The sequence below is a fragment of the Rissa tridactyla genome, chromosome 6 (genome assembly GCF_028500815.1).
Source record: "Rissa tridactyla isolate bRisTri1 chromosome 6, bRisTri1.patW.cur.20221130, whole genome shotgun sequence".
In the NCBI taxonomy this organism is placed as follows: Eukaryota; Metazoa; Chordata; class Aves; order Charadriiformes; family Laridae; genus Rissa; species Rissa tridactyla.
Genome location: NC_071471.1, coordinates 33,168,952 through 33,192,311, shown reverse-complemented (window position 1 = coordinate 33,192,311; position 23,360 = coordinate 33,168,952). Strand labels below are relative to the sequence as shown.

Sequence of the window (23,360 nt, the reverse complement as noted above, 5' to 3'; positions counted from 1 at the left end):
AATAAGCACTTGTTTAATGACTAAATAAAAACAGTTACATCTTTTATTACAATAAAAATCATCTGCAGCAAAATCTGGCCAGGACGGGAACTGCTTGAATGAGAATATATTGGACTAGTGAGGCCGAATTGCTGGTAATAGTCAAAACTTCGCAGGAAGTCAAGCTTTGCACAGCAAAGGATGACCAGCGGCGCTCGAGGGATGGCAAAAAAAACTCCTAGGCATGCTTTGTGAACATCGCAGATAACAAACCTACTGCTCCTAGGAAACAATTCCATTAATGAACGAGATCACCTACAGAGTTGTGATTTCGAATGCTGAAGATGTGCCTTCAAATGGAATAGAGACCGAGTGAGTGATGGACAGTTTTTTCTTGTAGTGCCCAAGGTACCGTATCCTGTAGATGCCTGGCTCTGTGCCGGGAGGGATGTGCCATTCAATAGTCACATTGCTCCGACCAAATAACCCTTTGGTCCAATAAAACCTAGTAGACAAACCAGAAAGGGCAGTCAGCAAGAAAATCCACTTTTCATTTGTTATACTATCCCAAGAACTCACTTAGTGGAATAAGACAAACCCACTCCAGTTAACTATATTTTAAGAGCTTCTTTTAACCTTTCCTCATATATTTAGGCTATCAGAGCAGCAACCAACAAGACAAGCAAAACCGTTCAGGGCTGAAAAATATCTGGAAGTGTGGAAAAACAAGTCAGTGGTCCTTTTTGCAGGTGAAGAATATTTCTACAATGTGTTCTTAGGTTCCCAACTCCATATCATAACCCTATACAACATGACCTCCGTGAGCAATATCCATCGGCTTAGACGTTCCTGCTCAGGGGGAAGTCTGAACCAAGAGGATGAATATTTATTGAAGGTCGCAAGCAAAACTTATCCCAGTCGAGCTCAGGGCTTCTTGCACCCATTTCCACATCACACTCCCGTTTTCACCTGCAGTCTCCCTGTGCAAAACCACTTCTGCTCAACCTCAAAACTCTACAGGAAGCCACGCATCGTCTGGAGGCGAGGGATTTTTCAGCCGGTTGTGATGGACAACTTCTCGGGGAGCTGAAGAAGATTAACCTGCTCTTCTTTTGATGCTGCCAATGAAGAGCACTACTGGATAACCTCCTAATTGTATCCGGGCTAGACACGAGAGTTACCAAGTCCTACTGAGATAGCACCCCCATTTCAGGGCTTTAACTAAAGGAAGCAGATGAACAAAATATGTTGATTCATTGGCAATGGTAATAAAAGGTTTCGCCCATACCAGTCTTACTGAGAAGATTGAAATAAATATTTACAGACATGACTGGTCTGTAAACCAGTCAGTCACCATGACTGAAAAATGGTGAATGATGTGGGAAATTTGGTTTGGTAAACAGGCTGGCCCAGGGCCCATGTATCCACCTGGTTGCTCTTGTTCCAAGGTTTTGGCTGTGGATTGTGCTGGTTTGTCTTGGGACAAAGATAATAATGTCTTGGGAGAAGACAGTGAGGTGACAAGACAGGGCCTGAAGTGGTGGGGAATCTCCATCCTTGGGGACCACCCTGACTCCCCTGGACATGGCCCCAAGCCACCTGCTGTAGCTGTGATGTTGGCCCTGTTGGGAGCTGGGTTGGACCGGAGACCTGCAGCCTGAGCCTTGCTGTAATGCAGTGACCTAAAAACGCTGCTGTGACGGATCTATCCCACCATCCGGCCTCCTCCCCATCCTGCCCTCCAGGCTCGGTGGAACAGGACCGCTGCTCTGAGACTCGGGAACTGGAACATAACTCAGATCCCGCCTGGGAAGGGGCTTCTCACAGTTGAGCTCATGAGGATTTAACCATGTCTTACCTCTGCTGGCTATTTGCTAAAGGCAGAGCCAGGCAAATTCCTGTCTCTAACTCAGCCCCCTCCTCCTAAAAAGCCCCAAGAAAGCAATTATTGCCTCCATGGCAGATGCAGGGTGGGGCCAAACACTTCTGCACTGCAAACACCAGGACAGCATGCAGCGCAAGGGCAAGTCTGCACTGGGCTTGTCCCTGCTGCAGCAGCGAGCGCAGGACAAAGGGCAGATAACAGCTATCTTTTTCCCTGAAATCTGCCCCTCCTTTAAGTAAACCTCCGTATCTTTTGATCGCTGAAAACAAGCATTTTTACAAATGCAGCTATAATCTATTTAACACTTTGCAACACTAAGCTAACAAATAATTGCGTTCTCTTGTGCTACTCTCCTATTGCAATGTCAGCACATTCAATGGCATCGAACGTTAGTTTCTCGTCTCCTAAAAGAACACAGTCTGACTCCACTAACACCCAGTAACAATTTTTGATTCTCCTTGTCCTCATCGCCTTAATTACTGACATTTCAAGGTTAACACACTGACATTGTAAAAAGTGACTCATTGTCATCTTAACGGAGCCATTTCCCCTTTCTTGTGGTGTTTGGTATTTTCCTGGGGCAACAGGAAGGGAGACATTACTGTCTGCACTGGTTTGCCTTCTGGGCAGCCCCTTCAGGCAGGAAAAGGCCAAACAGCTCCTCTTTCTTATCAGCAGAAATACCTAAGCATCCTTCAGATGTCGAGAGTCTGTCCTTTCTAAGGAAGGAAAATAAGGTGTCTAGATTCCCATCTTTCCAACATCATGGCAGCATATTCTTCCAGTTTTGCACTTTCATATTTTTTTTAATCTTCTGAAGTGATGTGTTATTAAACATTTTCAGTGTTCTGTTCTAAGATTTTGGGAAATCTGTTGGGTTTTTGGAATAGGAGGGAAGAAGGCAAGGCTACATATATGGGTGATAAAAGGCTATCATTTCCCTTACTCCAGCAGGGAACTTGACTGGAGAGGGTGACATCAATGAGAGTGACATGGTAACACAGTGCAAGTGTTAAACAGAGGGCAAGCACTTAGAAATGCAGATCTCCAAGTGGAGGTCCCCAGCATCTCCTGCATTGGGACAGCCAGAGTCCTGGCTGCCCGGTTAGGTTTAGAGAGCAGCTGGTCACACTTGGGCAAAGAGAATGGTGCCCTATCAAATGCTCATCCTAAATCCAGAGGAGGACTTTCCTCATGAAGCCAAGCTGTCAAGAACGTTGCCTCCATGACCATGTTTTTGCACTGGGATGTTGCAAGGTCAGAAGATCCCAAGAGGGACATTTTTTGGCGTCTGCTTTGTGACAGGTAGGTTGCAGAGTCAAGTGGGAAAATGTCTGGTTTTATTCAAACAGGGGAGTAACTTGAAATCAAATGGTGTGACAAAAGATGCCTTTGGTATTCCTATTTCATGTTCTGACTTCCAGTGTAGCTCTGAAAGGTGACACCAGCTTTGCTGCTTGGTGGATATTTTTCCTTAAGACCGACATCTCTCATCTTAAATTTGCATTCTTACAAACCTTTTTAAAATCGTTGACTGTTTCTACTTTGTGATGCACAGCAAAACTGGCCAGTTTTTCCCTATGAAAACCCTACTGTGGTGAAATTCCTGTGTTTTCTATTTGGTATCCTATCACCAGCACGGTACGGCAGAGGGATGGATGTACGCTGTGAACAACTTAGACCATGAACTTTCAGCTGTTCCTTCTACCTTTCCCAAACCTTCATTGCAGAAGTTAGACCCAAGGGGAAGAACAATCATTGTGGTCTTGACAATTTAACCACCCAAATATGAACTGACCTATCCCCAGAGAGCATCATCAGCAGGGACAAGACCTATGTCTGGGTGCTCTGAAATGAAGCCCTTCAGGCTAAACTCAGATCACTCCATGGATTCTGTGGAACAGTGAAATCTGGTCACGACACCCACCTGGTGTCCCAAGAGGCATCGTTCCGTACCACGTGCCAGCTGTCTGAAGTTCTGTTGTATCTCTCCACCATCAGGAAGTTGTGTTCAGTCTGGAATAAAAATAACAGAGTGAGCCAGAGGCTGAAGGGTCAGCCACATCCCTACTTTTCTGTGTCACTTTAAACTGGAGAAGGGATTATGGTTCTGCATGCTTTACTGGCAAATGCGGTAATTACCAGCAAAAATGCTTATATATTTAACTGACAAAGCACAAATTTAAGATAATAAATGACGCAGAGAATGAGTAAAGAACTTGATCATTAAAAAGAGAATGGATAAGTGAGGTATTTGCTGTCAATGTCTATGCAAGATGAGTGATGGGACAAATTAAGTACTTTCCTAATTTTCTTTGTTCTACTAAAATAATGCACCGGGCTGATAGGATGGAGACTAGAGACCATGCTTGCTAGGACTGGATGGCACAGGATACCGACCGAGAAAGAGTGTCTGGCCTAATGCATGACATGGGTGCCTCTGACTTCAATAGTATGAAGAGATCAGGAATGGGCTATGTCTGACCAGATTAAGGATTTTGCCCCAAAAGCTTTCTGGTAGTGTGAATTCCCAAAGCGCGTGCTGAAGGGGGAAATGATCTTCTTCTGAACTCCCAGCAAAGAAAAAAGAGCACTGGAAGCACGCCGTCTTACTCCCGAAACCCGAATGTCAAAGATTAAAATGCATCCAGCAGAGGCAGTAACTAAATATTCACTAATCCTGAATGTCCCCAATTGCAGCATCGCTGCGTTATATTTACCGCATTCTCTGCGGAGCTCCTGGGGTTTGCGCCCACAAAAGTTACTTCAGCAACTTCTCTCTGCAGGGAAATTGAGATTTATATTAAAGACTGAGCAGCATATTGCACATTAAGAACATCTTTTGAAGATGCCATAGGAGTTTTTTAGTAGTTTGGTTGGTTTTTTGGTTTTGTTTTAAATTGTTTGTTGCAACAGCAGTGGACAATTTATACTGTGAACTGGTATTCTGTGCTTTGCCATTCCACTTGCCCTGCTTGCTGGATAAACTCCAGCATAGCGTGTAAGATTTCTGTGTAAAAGAGGGAGGGAAACAGGTGAGATTTTTAAGAATGCCTCCCTGCCTTCTTCCTACCTTACTGCTAGAGACAGCAATGAGATTAAAGTCCTTGATCTGAACACCTTATCTAAATTTTGAGCACTGAAAACTGAACCCTTTCTGACATTTTTATTTCATTCATATTCCATGCCAGAGGCATCAAAGGTGGCCTGATTTCTGCTTGCAAAGAAATCACTGTACAAAATTTGCCTATTTAATCATCAACTGTTATTTTATGTCGAAGCAGAAGGAGAAATCTTCTTCATGTTGAATAAAAGGCTTTTGTTTTCCCCTTCATTCACCCATTTTAATCACATTCAGTACAATGACACTGACGTGAAAATGCTCTATCTCTGCCTTTTCAACCATGCCCACTAAGAGCAACGAGACCTTTTTGGTCTGAGAGCATCACGACCCTTTAAAAAACACAGACTTTTTCGGATGGGGGATAAGAATTTAAAGACGATTTCCTAAACAGGTTTTGGCAAATACTTGAAGCTCTCACCGCTTGATACTGTTGTCTCACTTCTTGTAGCACGTCCCCAAACGTCTTGTTCGCTGGTGTGCGATCGGCAGCAAGAGCAGGCACCAAAGTCAAGTTACCCACGTTGAAAAGTGGGGGCTCTGGACCATGCGGCAAATCCTGAACTGTATCCTGGGAGAGGGAAGGTGTGCTCATCATACGTACATATAGATGACCAGTATCTCCCTGATGAATCGTATCACTGCCGTGGCTCTTTATCCATAAAGTCCATTGTTTAGATAAATTTTTAAGAACTAGGGCAATAAAGCGAGCGTAAAAACAAACAAGAGGATCTTCATCTGGGCTCTGCATGCAGAAGCAATCCCTGCAGGACACCCGCTGTTGCCGAGGTCCCCCCAACCCAACTGCTAGAACATCCCATGACTTCAGGAGGCAGCGTCAGCCCACTGGTCCTGCCCATTCATGTGGCCCACAGATACAATGATAACGAACATTGCCATGTACGGCAGAAATGTAGCGGACTTTTATTCCTCTTGGTAGAAAAGCAGCAACTTCAGGCCATGCTGGAAGGTTGGAGGTACCTATTTCCTAAACTTTGAACCACAAAACCCCCCAGAATTTCTCAAGTGGTATGAGACCCCCATTACAGGAATTATTTTCATACCACATGAGAATTTCTCAAAAAGGTGTCTTATGAGAAAAGAGAGAGCAGCAATCATGCAGCCTCACTGAAGAACAAATATAGCCATCACCATTTACAGGACTTAAATATCTCTAGCAGCACGTGGCATATAGAAAATTTTGATTACCGTAGCAATAGCCTTTGCAAGTCCTCTGTACAGTTGAATATAAGCAGAAAGGGTGTGCGGTCCATAAATAGTCGATGCAGCCTCATATCGTTGAGCCTAGAAAAGGACAAATTTGGAAAAGAAGGGGCTGAATGACTCTGGAGCAGCTTATACAGCTCATCCTACTGCTCCAAGATAAGCACTATTCCTGCGGGGGTTTATTTACTCCCTTACTACTAGGGAGGCAGCCCAACAGCTTGCCTAAGTATTTCTGCTGCAATCTCAGGTTACTCTTCATTCTTCAATCCATCGCAAACAGGGAGGTCCAGTTGTCACCTCCGATTACCACAGCTCTTTTACTCTTTTAGGGGCTAATGATATAGGATGTCTCCTCTCCAACGCATTGGGTTGGACAACCCCAGTTCTTCCAACCTTCCCTCTCAAGTTTAGGGTTTCCAAAATCAAGGAGTCCATCCAATGGTCCACATCTTCCTCAAAGCACAGCATCTACAGTGCCTTGTGGGGACTCTTAAAACTGGGTCTTGCATGATATATTGTGATTTTTCCACAGCAACTTTACGACACTACATCTCCAAATTTTCCTTCTGGCAATTTTGCCACCTTATAAAGATAATTTCTAATTCATCCAAGTCATCAGGAGATTGTTAAAACAGACCTGAACTCACAGGAGCTCCCCCTTCAGTACATCTGACCATTTCGACATTAAAGCATCCATATGTATTCTATGGATGAGGAGTATGGTGGAGCTATGGTCAGGAAACCACATTGACCACGCCACCGGTGCCAGAATAAACAAGGAGGTCTCATGATTTGTGCCACATATTCTTCAGCTTTTTTTTTTTGTGGCAAAGGAAAAGTGCTCTAAACATACATAATTTCACATGAATTATCATCCTATATCACCAAAAGCTGAGCTCAGTTAGCCATCTTCAATCTGCAATTTTAACACTTACCTGGTATTCTTCATAGGTGGTAATGTAATGGGTGTAGACATTGCACAGACCTGCAATTACGACATCCATTCGTGCTGCACCGTGAGAATCAAATTCCTAAGAAAGGAAATAAATCACTAGTCTTGTAACAGTTGCTTAATGCACAATTATATTGTTGTTGTTATTATTGGTGGTGGTTACTGCTGCTGTTGTTGTTGTAATTATTGTTATTAACCAGGACAGAATACAAAATTATGGTGGGGAGGGGGCTTGTTGTTCAGGAATGCAACCCTACAAGTGTAATTTGCCTTTATTAATGTCTCATATTCACTTTCCAAAAACAAGAGGAGAAATGACTTCATACTCCAGTAGATTTAATAAATTTAGGGGTTTTTTTTGAAGATGATGGCTGTATACTCCCCAAAAAAATTGGTGATAGAGCTATGCGAGACAGGCTCAGTGAGTTGTGGAGACAGCATCTGAGATTAAGATGGTATTTAGGCTGCAGCTGAGAATAGGATGTATCAATCAGGAAAAAGGAAAAAATACATTTGCCAGGGTTTTTTTTCCAGTTTTTCTCATGTTGCAAAATGCCGGTAGGGATTAAGGAGCTAAAACCCTCCATCCTACAGACAAAACTCCTGCTAGCATCAGTTATGCCTGGATCCCAGTTGAATTAGCTCATGTTGGCTTAATGGATTGAAACTCAATCGATTTGGGGAGGGTCTTCATTTCTCCTGCATGTCAGTAAGCGCATGCAAAATGTGTCTGAAACAATTGTAAGAAGGAAACATCTGTGGTGCATGAGACCCATGATCCCAGCTGGGAGGAGACAAAGGGAAAACCAGAATAATCAAGAAAAGTGAAATTCCAGATACCCTGCGCTCTGGAGAAACCTCTTCCTCAGGAACTTACTCTTTTAACAGCTTCCCGTAGCCTGCGTCCAGACATGGTCCTAGGGGAATTAAGGGAACAAGGTCAGTCTCCAGAAATGCAGGCAGCTATGGGGCCAGGCTCTTTTCAGTGGTGCCCAGGGACAGGACAAGAGGTAATGGGCACAAACTCGAGCACAGGAAGTTCTGCCTAAACATGAGGAGGAACTTCTTTCCTTTGAGGGTGGCAGAGCCCTGGCACAGGCTGCCCAGAGAGGTGGTGGAGTCTCCGTCTCTGGAGACATTCCAAACCCACCTGGACGCGTTCCTGTGCCACCTGCTCTGGGTGACCCTGCTCTGGCAGGGGGTTGGACGGGATGATCTCCAGAGGACCCTTCCAACCCCTACCATTCTGTGATTCTATGAATCTCTGGTTGAACATGCAGCACCCCACCAGAAATTCACGTAGCACTTGCAGCGCTGCTCGGCATCCTTTAAGGCTCCCCTGCGATGGGCTCAATCAAAACACCTCTAAGCATTTCACATACAGCATCACAGCCAGGGTGAGCCTGGAGGCACCCCTGGGCGGGGTGGCATAGAAAAAAAAAAAAAAAGTGCTGTCAATAAATCATCCTATTCAGATTTTCACCATCGTACCATTGAGAGTCAGTGCAACTCATCATTATGGTGTTTGTGGAATGAAAAAAAAAAAAATCAAAGTTAACAAGTTCCTTTCATTTCATTGAAACTGCATTTTGCAATGAAGGGTTAAAATTATTCAGGAAACTTGTTTGCATCTCATTCGCACGGCTAGTTTACAGAAGGGAGAAGAAAATGGGAAACCCCAGGTAAGCAGCAGAGACAGTATACAAGAAAGTACATGTAGTGGAGATATGTGTAGTGCCCACGCACCTATCATATACCGGGGACAATTTTTTAGCCTACATCCCCTTTCTACCTGTATGCAGAAGTGTCACAGGTAGTTTGAATGCTGCAAGCTGAAATACATAGAACAAGAGCAAAGAAATACACACGTGAATTCTCCGGGCACAGCAACAATTGCCAGTGATCCGATGGCAGCAATCTGAACATCCACGATGTCAGGGTGCCATGGGTGAGGCCGAGTCATCTGGGGTGAAAAAAAAGCTGATATGACTATTTCAGGACAGTATCAAAAAAAAGGTAGCTGAAGTGTTTTCCTTCCTACAGTCATAAATCAGGCAAATAAATTTACTTTGTAGACAGGCACATGGGAAAGTGTTTTTCCTCCTCATGTGCAGCAAGTTGTCTGACCATAACAGACAGATAAGGCACACGTAAGGCAACAAAAAAGGTGTTCCCAGAGGGGCAGCTTAAATCAAAGTGGGTAAATAAGGTCAGGGTAGCACCTAGAAACCCCTCACCTGCATGGGGAAAGGATAGTGTTAGGATCAATAGGGTTGATCATCTGACCAGGAGAGCAAAAGTGAATGCATGAGATCAGAGAGCCCCGCGGCGATGGGAAATGCGAGTTAGCCCTTCGTTAGCTGAGCACGTGCACCGTCAGTTGTGATGCAGAGGGAGAGTTTCTAAGTCACCCTGAGGGTGATGCTCAGGGAGCCCTTGACCATAGCCCTGACTTCAAACTGCCCCTTAGCAGGGACCACACCGTACTCAGACGCAGCAGTGCTGCAGCAGCCAAAACGCACACTACAGCAGCACTTCATCTCCAAAAAAAAAAAAAATATAGGTAAAAATCAAGAAGCCTGTTAAAAGGAAATTAAGATCAACAAGAGCTCGAGGGTGGCATGGCTCCACCAAATGAGATGCAAAATCCCACTCCAAGTCAAAAAGATTTTTAAGGAGCAATTTGCTGGGGGGAAAACATGAATGACAAAACCTTGTAAAGCACGTCAGAAGCAGGAGTTCTGCCAGAGCATCCATAAAAGGATGCTCAGAAGGTGACAAAGTGGTAAGAATAAATTGTAATTTACTGTCAGTAGCACCATCCTGGACGGAGGAGGTGGGGTAGGACGACGCTCTGTGTTGGGACCTCTTTTTATGAGAGATGAGGTAAGGAGCTGATTGAACACAAAGTGACACCAGGAAAGCTTTTAAAGAGACTGATAAAAGGAATAACAATGAGTTGCCTCCTCCAGATGGCATCCCTCTAAGTGCTCTGAAGGACCTTGCGCATGATTCTGCTCCAATACAGTGTGTTGGCCTTAACGCCAAGGGAACAGCAGGTGAAAAACGGGGCATCAATTTTCTTTTAAAGTTCTAAGTAGGATTTTTGGAAAGTTTAATAAGAACAAACACCAAGTCCTGCCCAGGACAGAGCAGCCCCTAGCGTGGGACAGCAGCTCTGCAGAGGCTGGCCCTAAGAAATATCCCTTCCCTGTGTGAGTGGGACATCCCTGGGATGGGGACCCAAGCAGCGGGGGATCTCCATCCTTGCTGACTGCCCCGATTCTTCTGGACATGGCCCTGAGCAACCTGCTGTAGCTGCAAGTTTTGGTCCTGCTGGGAGGGGGGTGGTGCAGGAGATCCCCACCCCAGGGAACCTCCAGCCTGAGCCTGGTTTGATTCTACCTGTGGATTACTAAGTCTGGCATCAGTCAGTGTTACAGCTCACAGAACTACCAGATGCTTGCGTAAACACGACAGAAAAGCAGAGATGTCAATGGGACATTTCCAGAGGAAGTCAAAGCCCAGCAGAAACCTTTGAAGACAGCACTGAGAAGGTGGGTAAGTTGATACAGTCCCCAGAGTTTCCAAAATGTACCGTGATGAGTTAGTTCATTTTGCATGGACCAGTCCATCACGTGACAAAAAGAAAGGTCCTCTTATGGATTAAGGTAGGAAACCAGTGGTAGGATGGAAGAAAAATCCATACAGAGCTATTAAGATCTGAGCACCAGCAGAGGATGTCCTGAAGCCAGAGACTGCCAGGAGTCGATGCTGACTTCCACGCACTGTTAGTTTTCCCTGACCTCATGCATTTTGCCTGCGCATCCTGCTCAGGGCTGTTTCACAGGCAGAGAGTTAGGCCAGGATGGATATTCAGTTGGATTTTTTGACCCTAATGAGAGCAGCAGGTCTGGTCCCTCCTCCTGGGATGTATGGAAATGTTGCTCTCCAAGAAGAAAACTTACACCTCTCTCATTCTGATGCAAACTAATGACAACACTTATTCTTGATTTCTATTTTCAGGCCTTCAAAACCCATGCAACTCTCTCTCTCTCCTTGGTCTTCAACATATGGGCCGGCACAGACATTGTCTGTAGCACCCTACCAAAACCTATTCCAGATGAGCAATCTCTGCACTTCCCAGGGCACACACAGGTGTATCCTTACCTCTCCGGTGCTAAAGAGGATTGGCTTGGGTTTGTGGCAGGCCTTCGTTTCATTGGATGGCTCTCCCAGCAGCTGGTCCCGGATTCCATCCCAAAATGGGTCCCCTTCTACTGAGCCTTGAGGGAGAGACATCTTTTAAATGTTGTTCCTTCAGCTGCCCCAGCAGCTATGGGACAGCAAACCCATTTATTTGCCCCTCCCTGCTTATGTGGAGTGGGATAGGATATTTCTCAGTGGATTCTGACTATCTCCCTTTTCTGGGGTGGTTTGAAAAGCCAAGCTTTAGCCCAGCTGAGCTCCATCTTGGCAGCCTTCGAGTAACGAGAACGAATGAGAAAGATTGCCCCAGATCCAGCTCTTTCTTCTCCCCACTCCCCATCCAGTGCTATCCTTCCTTCAGAGCGCGGTCTTAGCTTTCTCCAGAAGCTTTCTGATGAACACAGAGAAGCTTGCGAGAGGGCTGTAAGATCGCACCTTCCTAAACAATGGCCCTTTGGAGACTGTGGTTCAACCAGCCGTTGATGTTCTTAAATGACTCTGAGGTTCTGAATCTATTTGGGGGATGCCCCATGTCCCCTCCATTTGTACGAAGCCATATTGGCATCTGCTGCCTAAATTACCTTGTGTGAAGTTGAAAGCTCCCACTCCATCAATAGTCCCGGCGGCAAAGCTGTATCCTAAGGCTGGTTTACAAGTTTTAACCTTAATTGGAAGGGAAAAAAAAAAAAACAAACCAAAAAACGAAAAAGAGATATTTTAATACCAGTTCCCCTCAGCGTGCCAAGTCCTGCTGTGAGAATATAACCTTTGTTCCTTCCTTATACCTGCATCCCGAGAGCTCTCGCTCTTACCGTGTGTGTGGCATTGAGCTCCACCAAGACATCACTCATGTTCACCCACTGGTGAGCTGAGCTGAGGGGTCCTTTGACCTCCTGGGAAGCTTTTTCGTACAGCTCCTAAGGGGCACAGAAAGTGGAAATCCTTGAGGAAGAAGAAATCAGGAAGCCAGCTCTTCTGAATTTCAGCTACGTTAATTATTTCTTCATTCTGTTGACACCTGAGCCTGCAGAGTTAAAAGCAAAGCGGTGTTTTCCCTCGCCATCTGATGCACATGCCAGGCCACTCTGAGTGGGGCAATCTGTCACTTGCAAGTCACGATCAGCCTGGAGTGACCTCAGGGAGAGCATGTGAAATGGCGATTAAAAGGAAACCGCCACCATCAAGCCTTCTGCTGGCCCCGTTCCAGTTCCTACAGGCTGCCATCCCTGAAACAGCGCCAAGAAATGTCCTCTTACTGACTGCTCTCACTTTACATGAAGCCACAGAAGGGGAACCAGTAAATTCAGGTGACTTTTGAGCCCAAGGGCACAGCCGACGTAAGGGAGTCCATTGGGTGGAGGACACCAGCAGAGTAAATGCGAAGTCAAGCAGGGTGAAAGGAGAATTTTACATGGGTGTTTAAGCTGACACGTTTTAACTCACGTTTGCGTTTGTTTGGGAGTCTGATGCCAAAGTTGGCCAACAAGCGGTGGTGCCTCTGAGCTCTTCTGAGAGTCTTCAACACCAGCGATTTTTCCCATCGTGACACCTCTGAGATGTGTGCGTGGGAGGGAGGGGGAGATTATAAGGGGCAACATCCACATTATATACCGATAAGGAATATTGAGGTTAAAAGCCCAAACCAACATTTTCAAATTGTAGTGCCTGCAATGATGTATCTGAATAGAAGTGTGTGCTTTCTGAATTAGCAGGAAACTTCTTCTTAAGCATATAATAACAGCATTCACACACAGTCATAAAGCAAAATATCACTTACCTTTGCTTTCAAGTAGATATTTTGCCCTATAATTCTTGTACTGTCAAACATGTCACTGCCAGGACCCACGGCCATGCACATCGTCGCCTGTTAAGAAATTTGTTTATAGTGATGGTGATCAGTTAATTAAGGAGAACATGTGGCACTGCAAAGGGGACGAGTTCACAAGGGATCGCCATACTGTGGGAACTAATTGCTTCTTGCCAGCCATTTCGAATTTGGGCGCCGCCTTCCCTTTGCAGTAAGATAAATTTAAGTTTGTGCTGAATGATCAGAAACCAGGGTGCGCGAGGCCAAGATGCGGTAAGTTCCTGAAAGAGGTGTCCAGGTTGCTGCTCCACCCCGAGTTTTCTCCTCGTCAGAAGTTAATGTAGGCCAAGTACAAAATACTTACCCCCCCCACGGGACAGGTGCTCTGTGGGTTATTGCACGACTCCCCCGTGTTTACGCAGAACGGGCCTTTGGTGTTGGGTGACACATCTCCCAAGTTGGAGGAGGCAAAGGCAGCAACGAAAGAGCCCTGCCAAAACCAGACGCGGTCAGATGGATTTCAGTGCCCTGCAGTGATTGCAAACATCACCCGCAGCTTTCCCTGCAGTCCAGGCTGGCGTTACGGCCCATTGATGAGCACGCGATGCTGGTAAACATATCTGAAGTGACTGGGAGGACTGGAATGGGGATTTAGGAGTGTCCCAAGGGTTAGGAACAGGAAGAGCAAGGGAGAACAGGACGCACGGGATGCAAACTGCCATTTCAGGGGGACCTTCACAACTCTTTGGTATCCAGACAGCATTTCCTCATCTACGTCTCCCACCTTAGTGGCAGCTCTTCCCTCCATGTCCCCAGTTTCTCCTGTTACTGATCAGATGTTCATGGATCATTGCAGCACCTTGCACAGGATTTTTTTTTTTTCTTTTCTGCCAGGCTTTCACCATGACTGATTTACAGGGTGAGAGCTGCTGGATCTGACTGTAGGAGTTAATATCAAGCAGTACTTGTTAGAACCAAGGCTGGTTACACGCTGAGTGTCAGCTGAATTCAGCTCTCGTAGATACTCTCATTTTTTCCCCTTCTTTTAGAGATGGGATGTGTCAACACCAGATATTTTGCCGTATTATCAGCTCTTAAGCCATTTTCTTCTAAGACTGTTAGACACAATGTGCCTGGCAGGCCATACACCTACATGTCGAATCCTGCAAACACTTCATAGCTTCGCGTGCATGTCAACTTGCTGCACCCATAAGTATGCACTAGTCTTGTTTAAAGCTTTTAGATAATCCACTATAAAAAGAAACATTTGCAAGCAGGAATTGGGTAGACTTCCTTTAGTTTCCATGTTTGGTATGACCTGCACATGTTCTTCTGCCTGGAGTATTTAAATAGGAATTGGGCAACCATTTTGAGGTCCGTGCCGGAGATACATGCAGGACAGCCTCTTAATCAACTCATGACTCAAAGTGTCTGTGAGATGGGTTCACGTCCATATTTACATTTCAGGGGAAATAATGCTTTTTGAAGGAGCTGTGTTTGTACTCTGAGGATGGTAAATCTTCTGGATAAATGAAAATGAGAAGGCAGAACCGGCTGGAAGCCATAAGAAGGAAGTGGGGCCCACCACAGACCATATGCCACACCACAGACACAATATATTGATCCCTTTGGATCAAGCGTCCCACACGGGTCTTGCTAGTATTTCCAATAGTCAAATCAGAATAAATTTGGTTTATTCCTAAAGTCTAAATAAATACCACCGATTACTAGATTGGAAAGTCAAGAGTACACCTTGCAACGCCTCTTCTCTAGACGAAGAAAGTAACTAAATCAAAGCATTCATCTTTTATCCGGCTGTCCCATTTCACTGTTTGAAAGAACCCACTTCGGCCTATAGAAAGCACCAACCATTCCCTCCCTGTTGCAGCTCTTTTTTCCCCGTTATTTTCAGCAGTCTGAAAAGACTCCCACCTCTCCAGGAAGCATCCCCTTGTTCTTCTCCTGTTCGAACAAGTAAGACGCATAGCCCATGTTGTCACTGTTCACAAGGTGGTTTGTGTTGTTCATGCTGACCGGGTGCACGGCAAACCAGCTGAGGAGGAATCAGAAGACACGCATAGGAAATGCATTGTTCGATCTAGATATTGGCAATTGACTTGTTCAATCTATATATTTGCCATCGACTTATGGGAATTTTCTCCGGGAGAATACAAAGGTAGACTGCTTGTACCTACGGATGGATTAATAAAGGCAGAATTATTCACATCCTCTCCCTTCCTGACCAGGAGGGCTCATGGCTGTGATAGTCCAGGTCTTGAGGCCACAAGAATTTGGCACTGTAATTATCAGGGCCACCAAGAGCTATTTCAGACCTGAACTGACTTTTTTCTGAGTCTAAAAAATTCTGTTTTGGAGGAATTTTTATTTTCTTGTTTCAAAGAATAAGGAGGAGACAACGACATAAAAAAGAAAAAAAAGGAACGCTTTCTTTCTTATAAAAAAGAAAAAAACCCCTCTTCCTCTTAATGCGATCAGACTTTTGCTTGTGACTTCTAAATGAGGAAAATACAATTATGGCTTTGTCACTGCATGTTACTTCATTTGCCTGGCCTTCAGCTCTGAACTTCATGCGGCTGAACACTGCCCCACAGATCTCTTGGTAGGACGGGAATCATAAATGCTGCCTGCGGGAATGGCATGTTTTCCATGAAATGTGGGGTGTTAAAATAACCAAGAGGAGAGGAGGCCATAGGGTCCTGGAGATGCTGGGGCTAGTATCTGCTTGGAGGGACACAGTGAGAGCCCGAGAGGGGATTTTTCTGCACCCCTACAAGGGAAGACTGGCTATGGTCATCTTTCCCAGATGCCTTTGGGTTGTGCAAGGAGATGTGCCCACCTGTAGGTGGGCCAGGTGCTGTTGTATGTCCCAGAGTAGAGGAGGGACGCTGGCCTGGTTTATGCCCTCAGAGACCCTCTTGGTGGGTAGCTGGGAGCAATGCTCTACGGGCAATGGTCAGTGTTGGGAAGGAGAGCTTGTGTGGAAAGACAGAGTTGCTACAGAGCAGTGGTTTGTGAGGATTTGGAGGAAAACATGTCACTTTGGTGGTCAGTACCTGATAAGTCCTAGCTCCTCTCCATTCCTGTCTACCATCTTCAGTATCACCATTTCTTTATCTGTGTTGGATGAATACCTGGATGAAAATGAAGCAGGGAAATCCCATTAGCACTAGAACCATGGTCACACTCTGCATTGCTCAGACACCTTAACTCGCTACTAGATTATGCAGGGGAGAGCCATGAGCAAGGAAATTAAGAGGTTATCGCAGATACTACCAGCACACAGTGAGACCTCAGAAGAGCACCTGAAAATAGCTGGGAAAGTAAGGAAAGAGTTATGGTTGTCGCTGACCTCAGGCACTGCTTCTCCACAGGATGCAGACAGGAGCTCTCTCTCGATACAAATTCATGCACCAAGGATGGCACTCTAATGCCATCTAACTCAAATGCTAACATCTACTAAAGACTTCTTTTACTTTCCGTCTTTGAATTTTTAAACAAAGCATAAGGTCACATCCTTGACCAATGCCTCATGTGCTTGGAGGGGGCAACCTCAACTTTCAAGCCCACTCTTGCAACTCATTTTTGGGGATGCACGCACCCAAGCACCCAGGAAGGCAACAGTGTCATTCTGCCATGGTCTTTGGCTCCGTATTTTCAACTGTCCCATGAATGACCAGAAACACTAGCTGCAAGACGGCTGGGTGATGTTCCCAATCGAAGGGTTTTCTTCAGGGCTCTGTTCCTCCCCTGCCTGAGGAGCTTTTACCTGCTTCGCTCAGATGCTGGATTCTCAAGATAAGAGAAAGGGCTTCGGTTGATCTGACTGTTTTCTACAGTGCCTCTGTTTATAAAAAGCCTTCCTCTCTTCATGTTCTGATGCGCTATATCAATACTCTGAAAAGCAGAAAGGCAGGGAATATTAGTCCGTGCATGTAAGGCATACGTGAGATTATCTGGATAAACTCTATCTTTTCCTCCATGCTGTCCCCAACCCTTTCTTGGGAATCTGAAGGCTTTCTATTTTTTCTTAACTACTTTAAAATGCTAGAAAATTACGACAATATTTTGAAAACACTCACAGTTGTCTCTTTCTAAAGAAAGAGTTCAAGGCTTCTGTTTTTTGAAACGATTTCAGTGGTAAGCATGAACCCACGTCCAAGTGTGTTTTAAGACTTAGACATTCGGAGGTGCTACCACAAACATCACAGCAAGAGCTCTGTTAGTCACAAATGTATCTCCCCCCACCTTTTCTGGGTTTATGGGCTCTCATGCCAACGGACTGGATGACACCGACCTTTACGATGCCATTCACGATAGCATTGAGGGACGGTCTGATTAGCCCTTTGCTAGTGATCCAGAAGAGCGTGTACTGGAAGTAGCCACCAGGCCCCGAGTGCGTGTGGGTGCCGCTGAGGATGACGTTGTCCTGTCGGTACAGATTGCCGTACTTGCTCTTCAGTTTCTTGAGCACCTAAGAGGAAGGAGGTGGTCCTAAAAAAAACCTTTTTCATGCCCAAAGGCTATGGAGATCTGTATCAGCCCTTGCAAAAAAACCCAACCATTCATCTTCTCTCTCTTCTCTTTCTGCCTGATAGTCCCATATTGGTGTCACAAGAAGTAGGTTATAGCTACTGACTTGGCAGGAGCCTTAAAATAATAAAATCTGGTAAGTAAAGACTTCTATGCCCAACCTGCAGTGAAGCCCAGATCATCCAAGGAGTCTCTAGTTCTCTGGCACCTCTTTTCCTCCTCTGTGGTGCTGGAGATCCAGAATTACACAGGCATCACAATAATATATTAGTGATTCAAATGTATTCATGATAATTTTTCTGCTAAGAAAAGCATGTTCAAAGTCCAGCCTCATTTGCTGAGGAATCAAAAGCTCTTCTTCGGGAGAGACACGTCTCTCCAAGACTGTGCTGCAGGGAGATTACAAAGCAAACAGCCAGTGCGCTGCCACGCTTGATATTATTTAGAAATAACTACAACCTTAATGCTAATACCTGCAACAACCCAAACTGTGCCAATCGTTCATTTCCAGCCACATACCTCCAGCCTCACTCTCTGAGACACCATTCCTATGTCGGCGCTGACGAACACTACTCGCCTGGAGTCAACAAGGTCTGCCACAATGAAGGCTCGGCTGTAGAGGCGCGTGAGAAGCCCACCACCCACCTGGTCTGGGTTGGCATATCCCATCTGGAAGTGAAGAACTCCATCAAGGCCACACAGCCAAAATATTGAGCGATGTATTCTTTTGCACGTATTTTTTTAAGTAGTTTTGCCAGCGGGTTAGAGGGCTCATTCAACATACGAACACCCAGAGCTGTGACTATCTTGCCCTGTGATTGCGAGAATCACAGAATGGTTTGGGTTTGAAGGGACCTTAGAGATCATCTAGTTCTAACCGCCCCCGCCAGGGACACCTCCCGCTAGACCAGGCTGCTCAAAGCCCCAAAGAAATTCCACCTACTGTTTGAAGATGACAACCATTTGGCAAGGCAGAGCCTCTAAACCGGGAGTCATGCAAAAAATACCCAGAGGTGATGAAAACCAGTATTTCGCCAAACCCTGTGCTCAATTCCCCCAACTTACTAGAGGAATTTCTGCCACAGGTCCTGTGCAGTCAGCTCGACCTACGCCCAGTAAGTAGTTTGCTATTACTTCGCTGGAATCTATAGGAATAAATAGTAGATTATTGGACACACGAGCAAGCAGAATCAGGGACAGAAGAGGCAACCCAGCCTTTTTAAAGAAATGGCATGCCTGAAACCTGTTTGACATCCCCAGAGGACCCAGCAGGCCCGTGGGCGAGGGGATCCAGCTGATAATGTCTGCTTAGTTTTCCAGCCGGGTGACAATGTGGACAAAATGTGCTGGGGCTGTTAAGGCATTGGGGGTGGTAAAGGGTGGGCCAGGCATGAAGAACTACAGAGGGAGCTCACAGGACAGGGCCACTGGACTGTGTAAAATGTGTCGTGATTCACAGGAAGGGGGAAACAAACCTAGTTTCACCCATTAAGCTCTCCAAACCCACCACTGCCGTGCAGGAAACAGATCCAAGGGTGTTAAGAGCTGTTTTTACATAAAAATTCAGCTCAGCAGCAGTGAGAAAAATGGGGTGGCATGTCAGGAGATACCGGGAAAGGACTAGAGAAGAAAGACGGGCACATCCATATTTCGCCCTGGTGCCTCCAACATGTCCTGTGTCCAGCACTGGTGCCCAGTCCCAAAAAAATTACAGCAGAGCCAGCAGAAGCTCAAAGAAGGGAAAAGCAGCTCTGGGCAATGATCTCCAGGCAAGCGGTGAGGAAAAGCCTGGACAAACTCATGGAAGAAAAGGCATTGAGGGTTATTCAATTAAAAAAAAAAAAATAAAAAAAATCTGCATCTCAGGAAATGCCGGAGCCACAAATCACTGCAGGCTGAGATAACACTGTGGGAAAATATTTCTATGTGCTTGATCTGTCCTCACGGTCTTCCCCAGCCAGCCACTGCTGCTCAAGGAAGGGCATCGGGATAAAGGGACACTTGGTCTTCCCAGTCCGGCCTTTCCCAGGTTGTCACTTAAAACAGAGAAGTGAAACACTCATCCTGGCCACAGACTGACCACAGGGTAAATCTCATTTAAAATGGCATGAGTGAACAGGGCTACCCATCAAAACTACCGTTCTTCCACCTCCTTCTCCAACAGCTACAACAGAGAGGAATTGCTTGTGCAAAACTCCGGTGTGTTAAAACCTAAAAACATGAGGAAAGCCTGAACTACATCCAATTTGAGATCAAAATCTAGAAACTGGAACGTCCCATTGCTGACATGTCGGGTGATACCCCATCCAGGGCAGGGGAGACGCCTGGCTCTAGGAAACGGCTCCTGTCATGTGGAAACATCTGAAGTTTCAAAATGTTTTCTTTCCCCACAAGATTTTATCTCTCCAGAGGACAAGCATGGGGTACGTTAGAAGTGAATTGAGAATTAACTTTGGGCAGCTCCCAACACCCACCTCCCCATGTCTGGTGATGGGGTTGGAGGCGTAAATAGGCTGTGATGGGATTGCAACAGTTGTGAAGCCCCTTGGTGCAGTGCTGGGAGTGAGGGGCTCTCAGGACCCTCTCCACCAGGCAGAGAGAGGGAAGGGAGGATGTCTGAATCCCCACAACCAGTCTCACCCACCAGCCCCGAGGCCGTGTATCTGCTCCCCAAGAGATGCTCGTGTTGGGTTTGACCACCATGCTCCTGACCCAGAGGGCAGCAACAGCACAGTGCCACACCTGTGCAAGAGGACCACACGGAGAGAACATCATGAAGGTTCAGCAGTGGCCCAGTGACCCTCTGTCTGTCTCCCTTTAATTTAAATTACTGCGCTGGACACACACTTATGCGGGGTGTGACGGCAGGACTGAAATACATCAACTTGCCGTTCTCTTTGACGAGAAAGTGGAGGATGAGGAGCACCGCGGTCACCGCTATCATCAGCACCAGGCAAACGATGAGGATCACCTCCAGGCGGGAGAAGGAGCACTTGGACCTCTTCCCACACATGGTGGGGGCACTGTGAAAGCAGAAAGGAGCCCATGGGGAAAGCAGATGGGACGGCTCCAGTGTTGGGCACATCCCACCCAGAGAAGCACTCCACACCCTCAGAGACCTGGTGATGGTTTATGTTCCCCATCCCAGTGTCAGAGCAGGCAGCAGCAGTGATAGGGGGTGGGAAGTGGAGATTTATTTTTCAATCTGCTTAAGACAGCAAAAACGTATCTCCTGTGAGCAGCGACCAGTCCCCATCACGAGGTCTGATAGGGCAGGGTGAGCGGCCGAGTTACCAATCCGGCATTTTCCAGTGACGCTTCGCTCACTCTTTTGAAGAGATTTTTTTAAATAAACCCCACAATCTTCCACCAGATCCTACGTTCACTGAGAGGCCGAGGGAGATGCTGCGGCCTGAAGCCTCTCAGCTTTTCCGCGGCTCACGCTTTTCAGAGCACATCAGAAAACAATATTGTCACCGTAATAAAAGTCAAATTAGGAAACTCAGCATGAGAAAAGCACATCGCATTGCATGTCCAGGTGCAGTTCTCTCCTGGCTAGAAAAAGCAGTGGTTGTGACAGCTTTCCAAGACAAGACCCTCTGTTTAGACTTCGGCTTTCTTGATCATCTGCAGAGCTCTTTGCGTTTGCTTTTTGCATGTTGCTCTTCCTCCTTGGACGGAGGTTTATTTTGGGTTAAAGATTAACAAAAAAAATACATTCAAAATACAGCTATGGGAAAATATGCTATTTCCTCCTCTGACAAAAGCTCTGGTGACCCCTGATTTGTCCTGCTCTGGCACCTCAGATTTATGTCAAGGGCTTAAGTCTTTCCCGGGGGGAAGTGGCAAAGACATGCCTTTTGCCCTTCCTGTAAGCATCTGTACAAGGTAGAAATAAGCCTTTTAAATAGCTTTGGAGGTTTCCATGTGTCCTTAGATGTGTTATCAGATAAAAATTACTGCAGATCACATTTCTCTGCCTGTGACCGCCCCATGTATTTGGCCAAAGGACTGGTTCTTTGTCTACAGTGGCGGGAGGTCTCCATCCTTGTGGATGCACCCAGCTCACCTGGACACGGCCCCAAGCAACCGCTGCAGCTGCCCTGTTGGCCCTGCTGGGGCCCAACTGTCGCAGGACTGGAGATGGGGAAGGATGGGTGCGCAATTAATAAGGGAAGAGTGAGGCAGAGCCTCTGATATTCCTGGAGGTAACATTCGCCTCAAGGTGGGTCTGGCACGGGGCTCGGTAAAGCTCATGCCCACAGGCTGTTCCCTGGGGGTGACATGCCCTGGAAACAATGAACCTGCAGAAAATAACTGCTGAAAGTAGCATTTACGGTGTTGGAAATGTTGTGATGAGAACCAACATCACCAGAGACCCAAGTAGACTTACTATAGGTGACCTTTCTTATCAGCTTCTTTTGCCATCGTAAGCTGCAGCAATCATGATCATTGCTGAATTTCACCTAGCAAATTTTTCTCGTGGCAACAAATATAATATTACGGGCTTCCTTACTCCCCTTTTTATTCTCCAAGCGTGGCATTGGCAACCACTGCAACCCACCCAGGTAATCAATATCACAGCACCAGCCGTAAACCCGTCTGCGCGATAAGCAATCACAGTTTTCTTCTTCCAGCCGGGGGAAGAAGTTTACTGCTGACGGAATACTAAAAGAAGCAAACATTAGTCCTACGAAATCCCACTGAAATCTCATGCAAACTTACCTGAGATCCCTCAGGTGTCCCAGCGCCTGCGGGGAATGTCTCCTGGCTCGAAACCTGTTTCAAGCTGAGAAGCTCAGCTTGAAAATTGTTGCTGTTATAGCCCTCTGAGTCAAGCACTGCACAAGATAAGAAGAAACCAATCAATAGTTTTTACTGCAAAAGGAGATGATAGGGGTTTTTTGTTTGGTTGGTTGGTTTTTTTCCCAGCGTGTTTATTTTAATTACGAACAGTGCCCACCTCTCTAAAATAACCTTTCTGGGATTGCCCTGATCAGCTCTGGTGCACGAGGAATTTGGGAACGGGACTTTTCCCCTTCTCTTTGCCTCATCACAGCTTGACTAGCCTGTGGCATGGGGGCTGCTTCCTACCTGGCCACGGCTCCTATTCCTCATGAAAGACTAGTCCACAGGGTTTCCAACCTCTACTAGAAGAAGGATTTGAATATGGGATTGTATTTTAAGTGCAAAATACACTTCATTAATGTATTTTTATTTGTTAAAAATCGTACCTATTAAAAAAACAGCTTTCCCCATCTGTTTTCCCTTTGAGTCCCAGACAGGTTGCGAAGTGCACAGCACCAGCTGCGAACACATGCTCTATCTGAAGGATTTTGACAGTTTGCTCTTCTCAAACGTAATGGGACTCATCACATCCCTCAGGGAGCAGCTGCTTGCCCTGACTGGCAGGGGCGATGAAAGACCCCACGAGCAATAACCCAGCGGGTGTACCGGGGTGGTGAAAGACCCCACATGCATTTTGGCAGCGATTTAAGGCTGGGACCACCTCTGACATTTCCCCCCCACCCTAATCCAAAGGTCAACATTCCAGCTAGCATCAAGTACGTGCAGCGTGAGTCATTGCTTCAAGGTCACGTTCGGTATCACCTTTAACTCTGTGATTTTT

General features: G+C 46.1%; 1 protein-coding gene across 1 annotated transcript in view; it reads right to left on the bottom strand.

Annotated features, from left to right (window-relative positions):
- Positions 1 to 23,360, bottom strand: part of LOC128911676 (putative neutral ceramidase C) — a 35,582-nt gene continuing 12,222 nt past the window's right edge. Inside the window, exons 5-25 of the mRNA XM_054206956.1 lie at positions 22,457 to 22,572; positions 20,579 to 20,754; positions 18,797 to 18,876; positions 18,251 to 18,400; positions 17,496 to 17,672; positions 16,968 to 17,095; positions 16,255 to 16,332; positions 15,113 to 15,233; positions 13,545 to 13,670; positions 13,151 to 13,237; positions 12,186 to 12,290; positions 11,955 to 12,036; positions 11,335 to 11,450; positions 9,033 to 9,127; positions 8,042 to 8,081; positions 7,148 to 7,243; positions 6,195 to 6,290; positions 5,407 to 5,556; positions 4,585 to 4,644; positions 3,792 to 3,880; positions 1 to 484 (exon numbers count right to left, since the gene is read on the bottom strand). Of these exons, the coding sequence (XP_054062931.1) occupies positions 295 to 484; positions 3,792 to 3,880; positions 4,585 to 4,644; positions 5,407 to 5,556; positions 6,195 to 6,290; positions 7,148 to 7,243; positions 8,042 to 8,081; positions 9,033 to 9,127; positions 11,335 to 11,450; positions 11,955 to 12,036; positions 12,186 to 12,290; positions 13,151 to 13,237; positions 13,545 to 13,670; positions 15,113 to 15,233; positions 16,255 to 16,332; positions 16,968 to 17,095; positions 17,496 to 17,672; positions 18,251 to 18,400; positions 18,797 to 18,876; positions 20,579 to 20,744 (2,232 nt within the window). The 5' untranslated portion in view covers positions 20,745 to 20,754; positions 22,457 to 22,572 and the 3' untranslated portion in view covers positions 1 to 294. The remainder of the gene's footprint in view (positions 485 to 3,791; positions 3,881 to 4,584; positions 4,645 to 5,406; positions 5,557 to 6,194; positions 6,291 to 7,147; positions 7,244 to 8,041; positions 8,082 to 9,032; positions 9,128 to 11,334; positions 11,451 to 11,954; positions 12,037 to 12,185; positions 12,291 to 13,150; positions 13,238 to 13,544; positions 13,671 to 15,112; positions 15,234 to 16,254; positions 16,333 to 16,967; positions 17,096 to 17,495; positions 17,673 to 18,250; positions 18,401 to 18,796; positions 18,877 to 20,578; positions 20,755 to 22,456; positions 22,573 to 23,360) is intronic.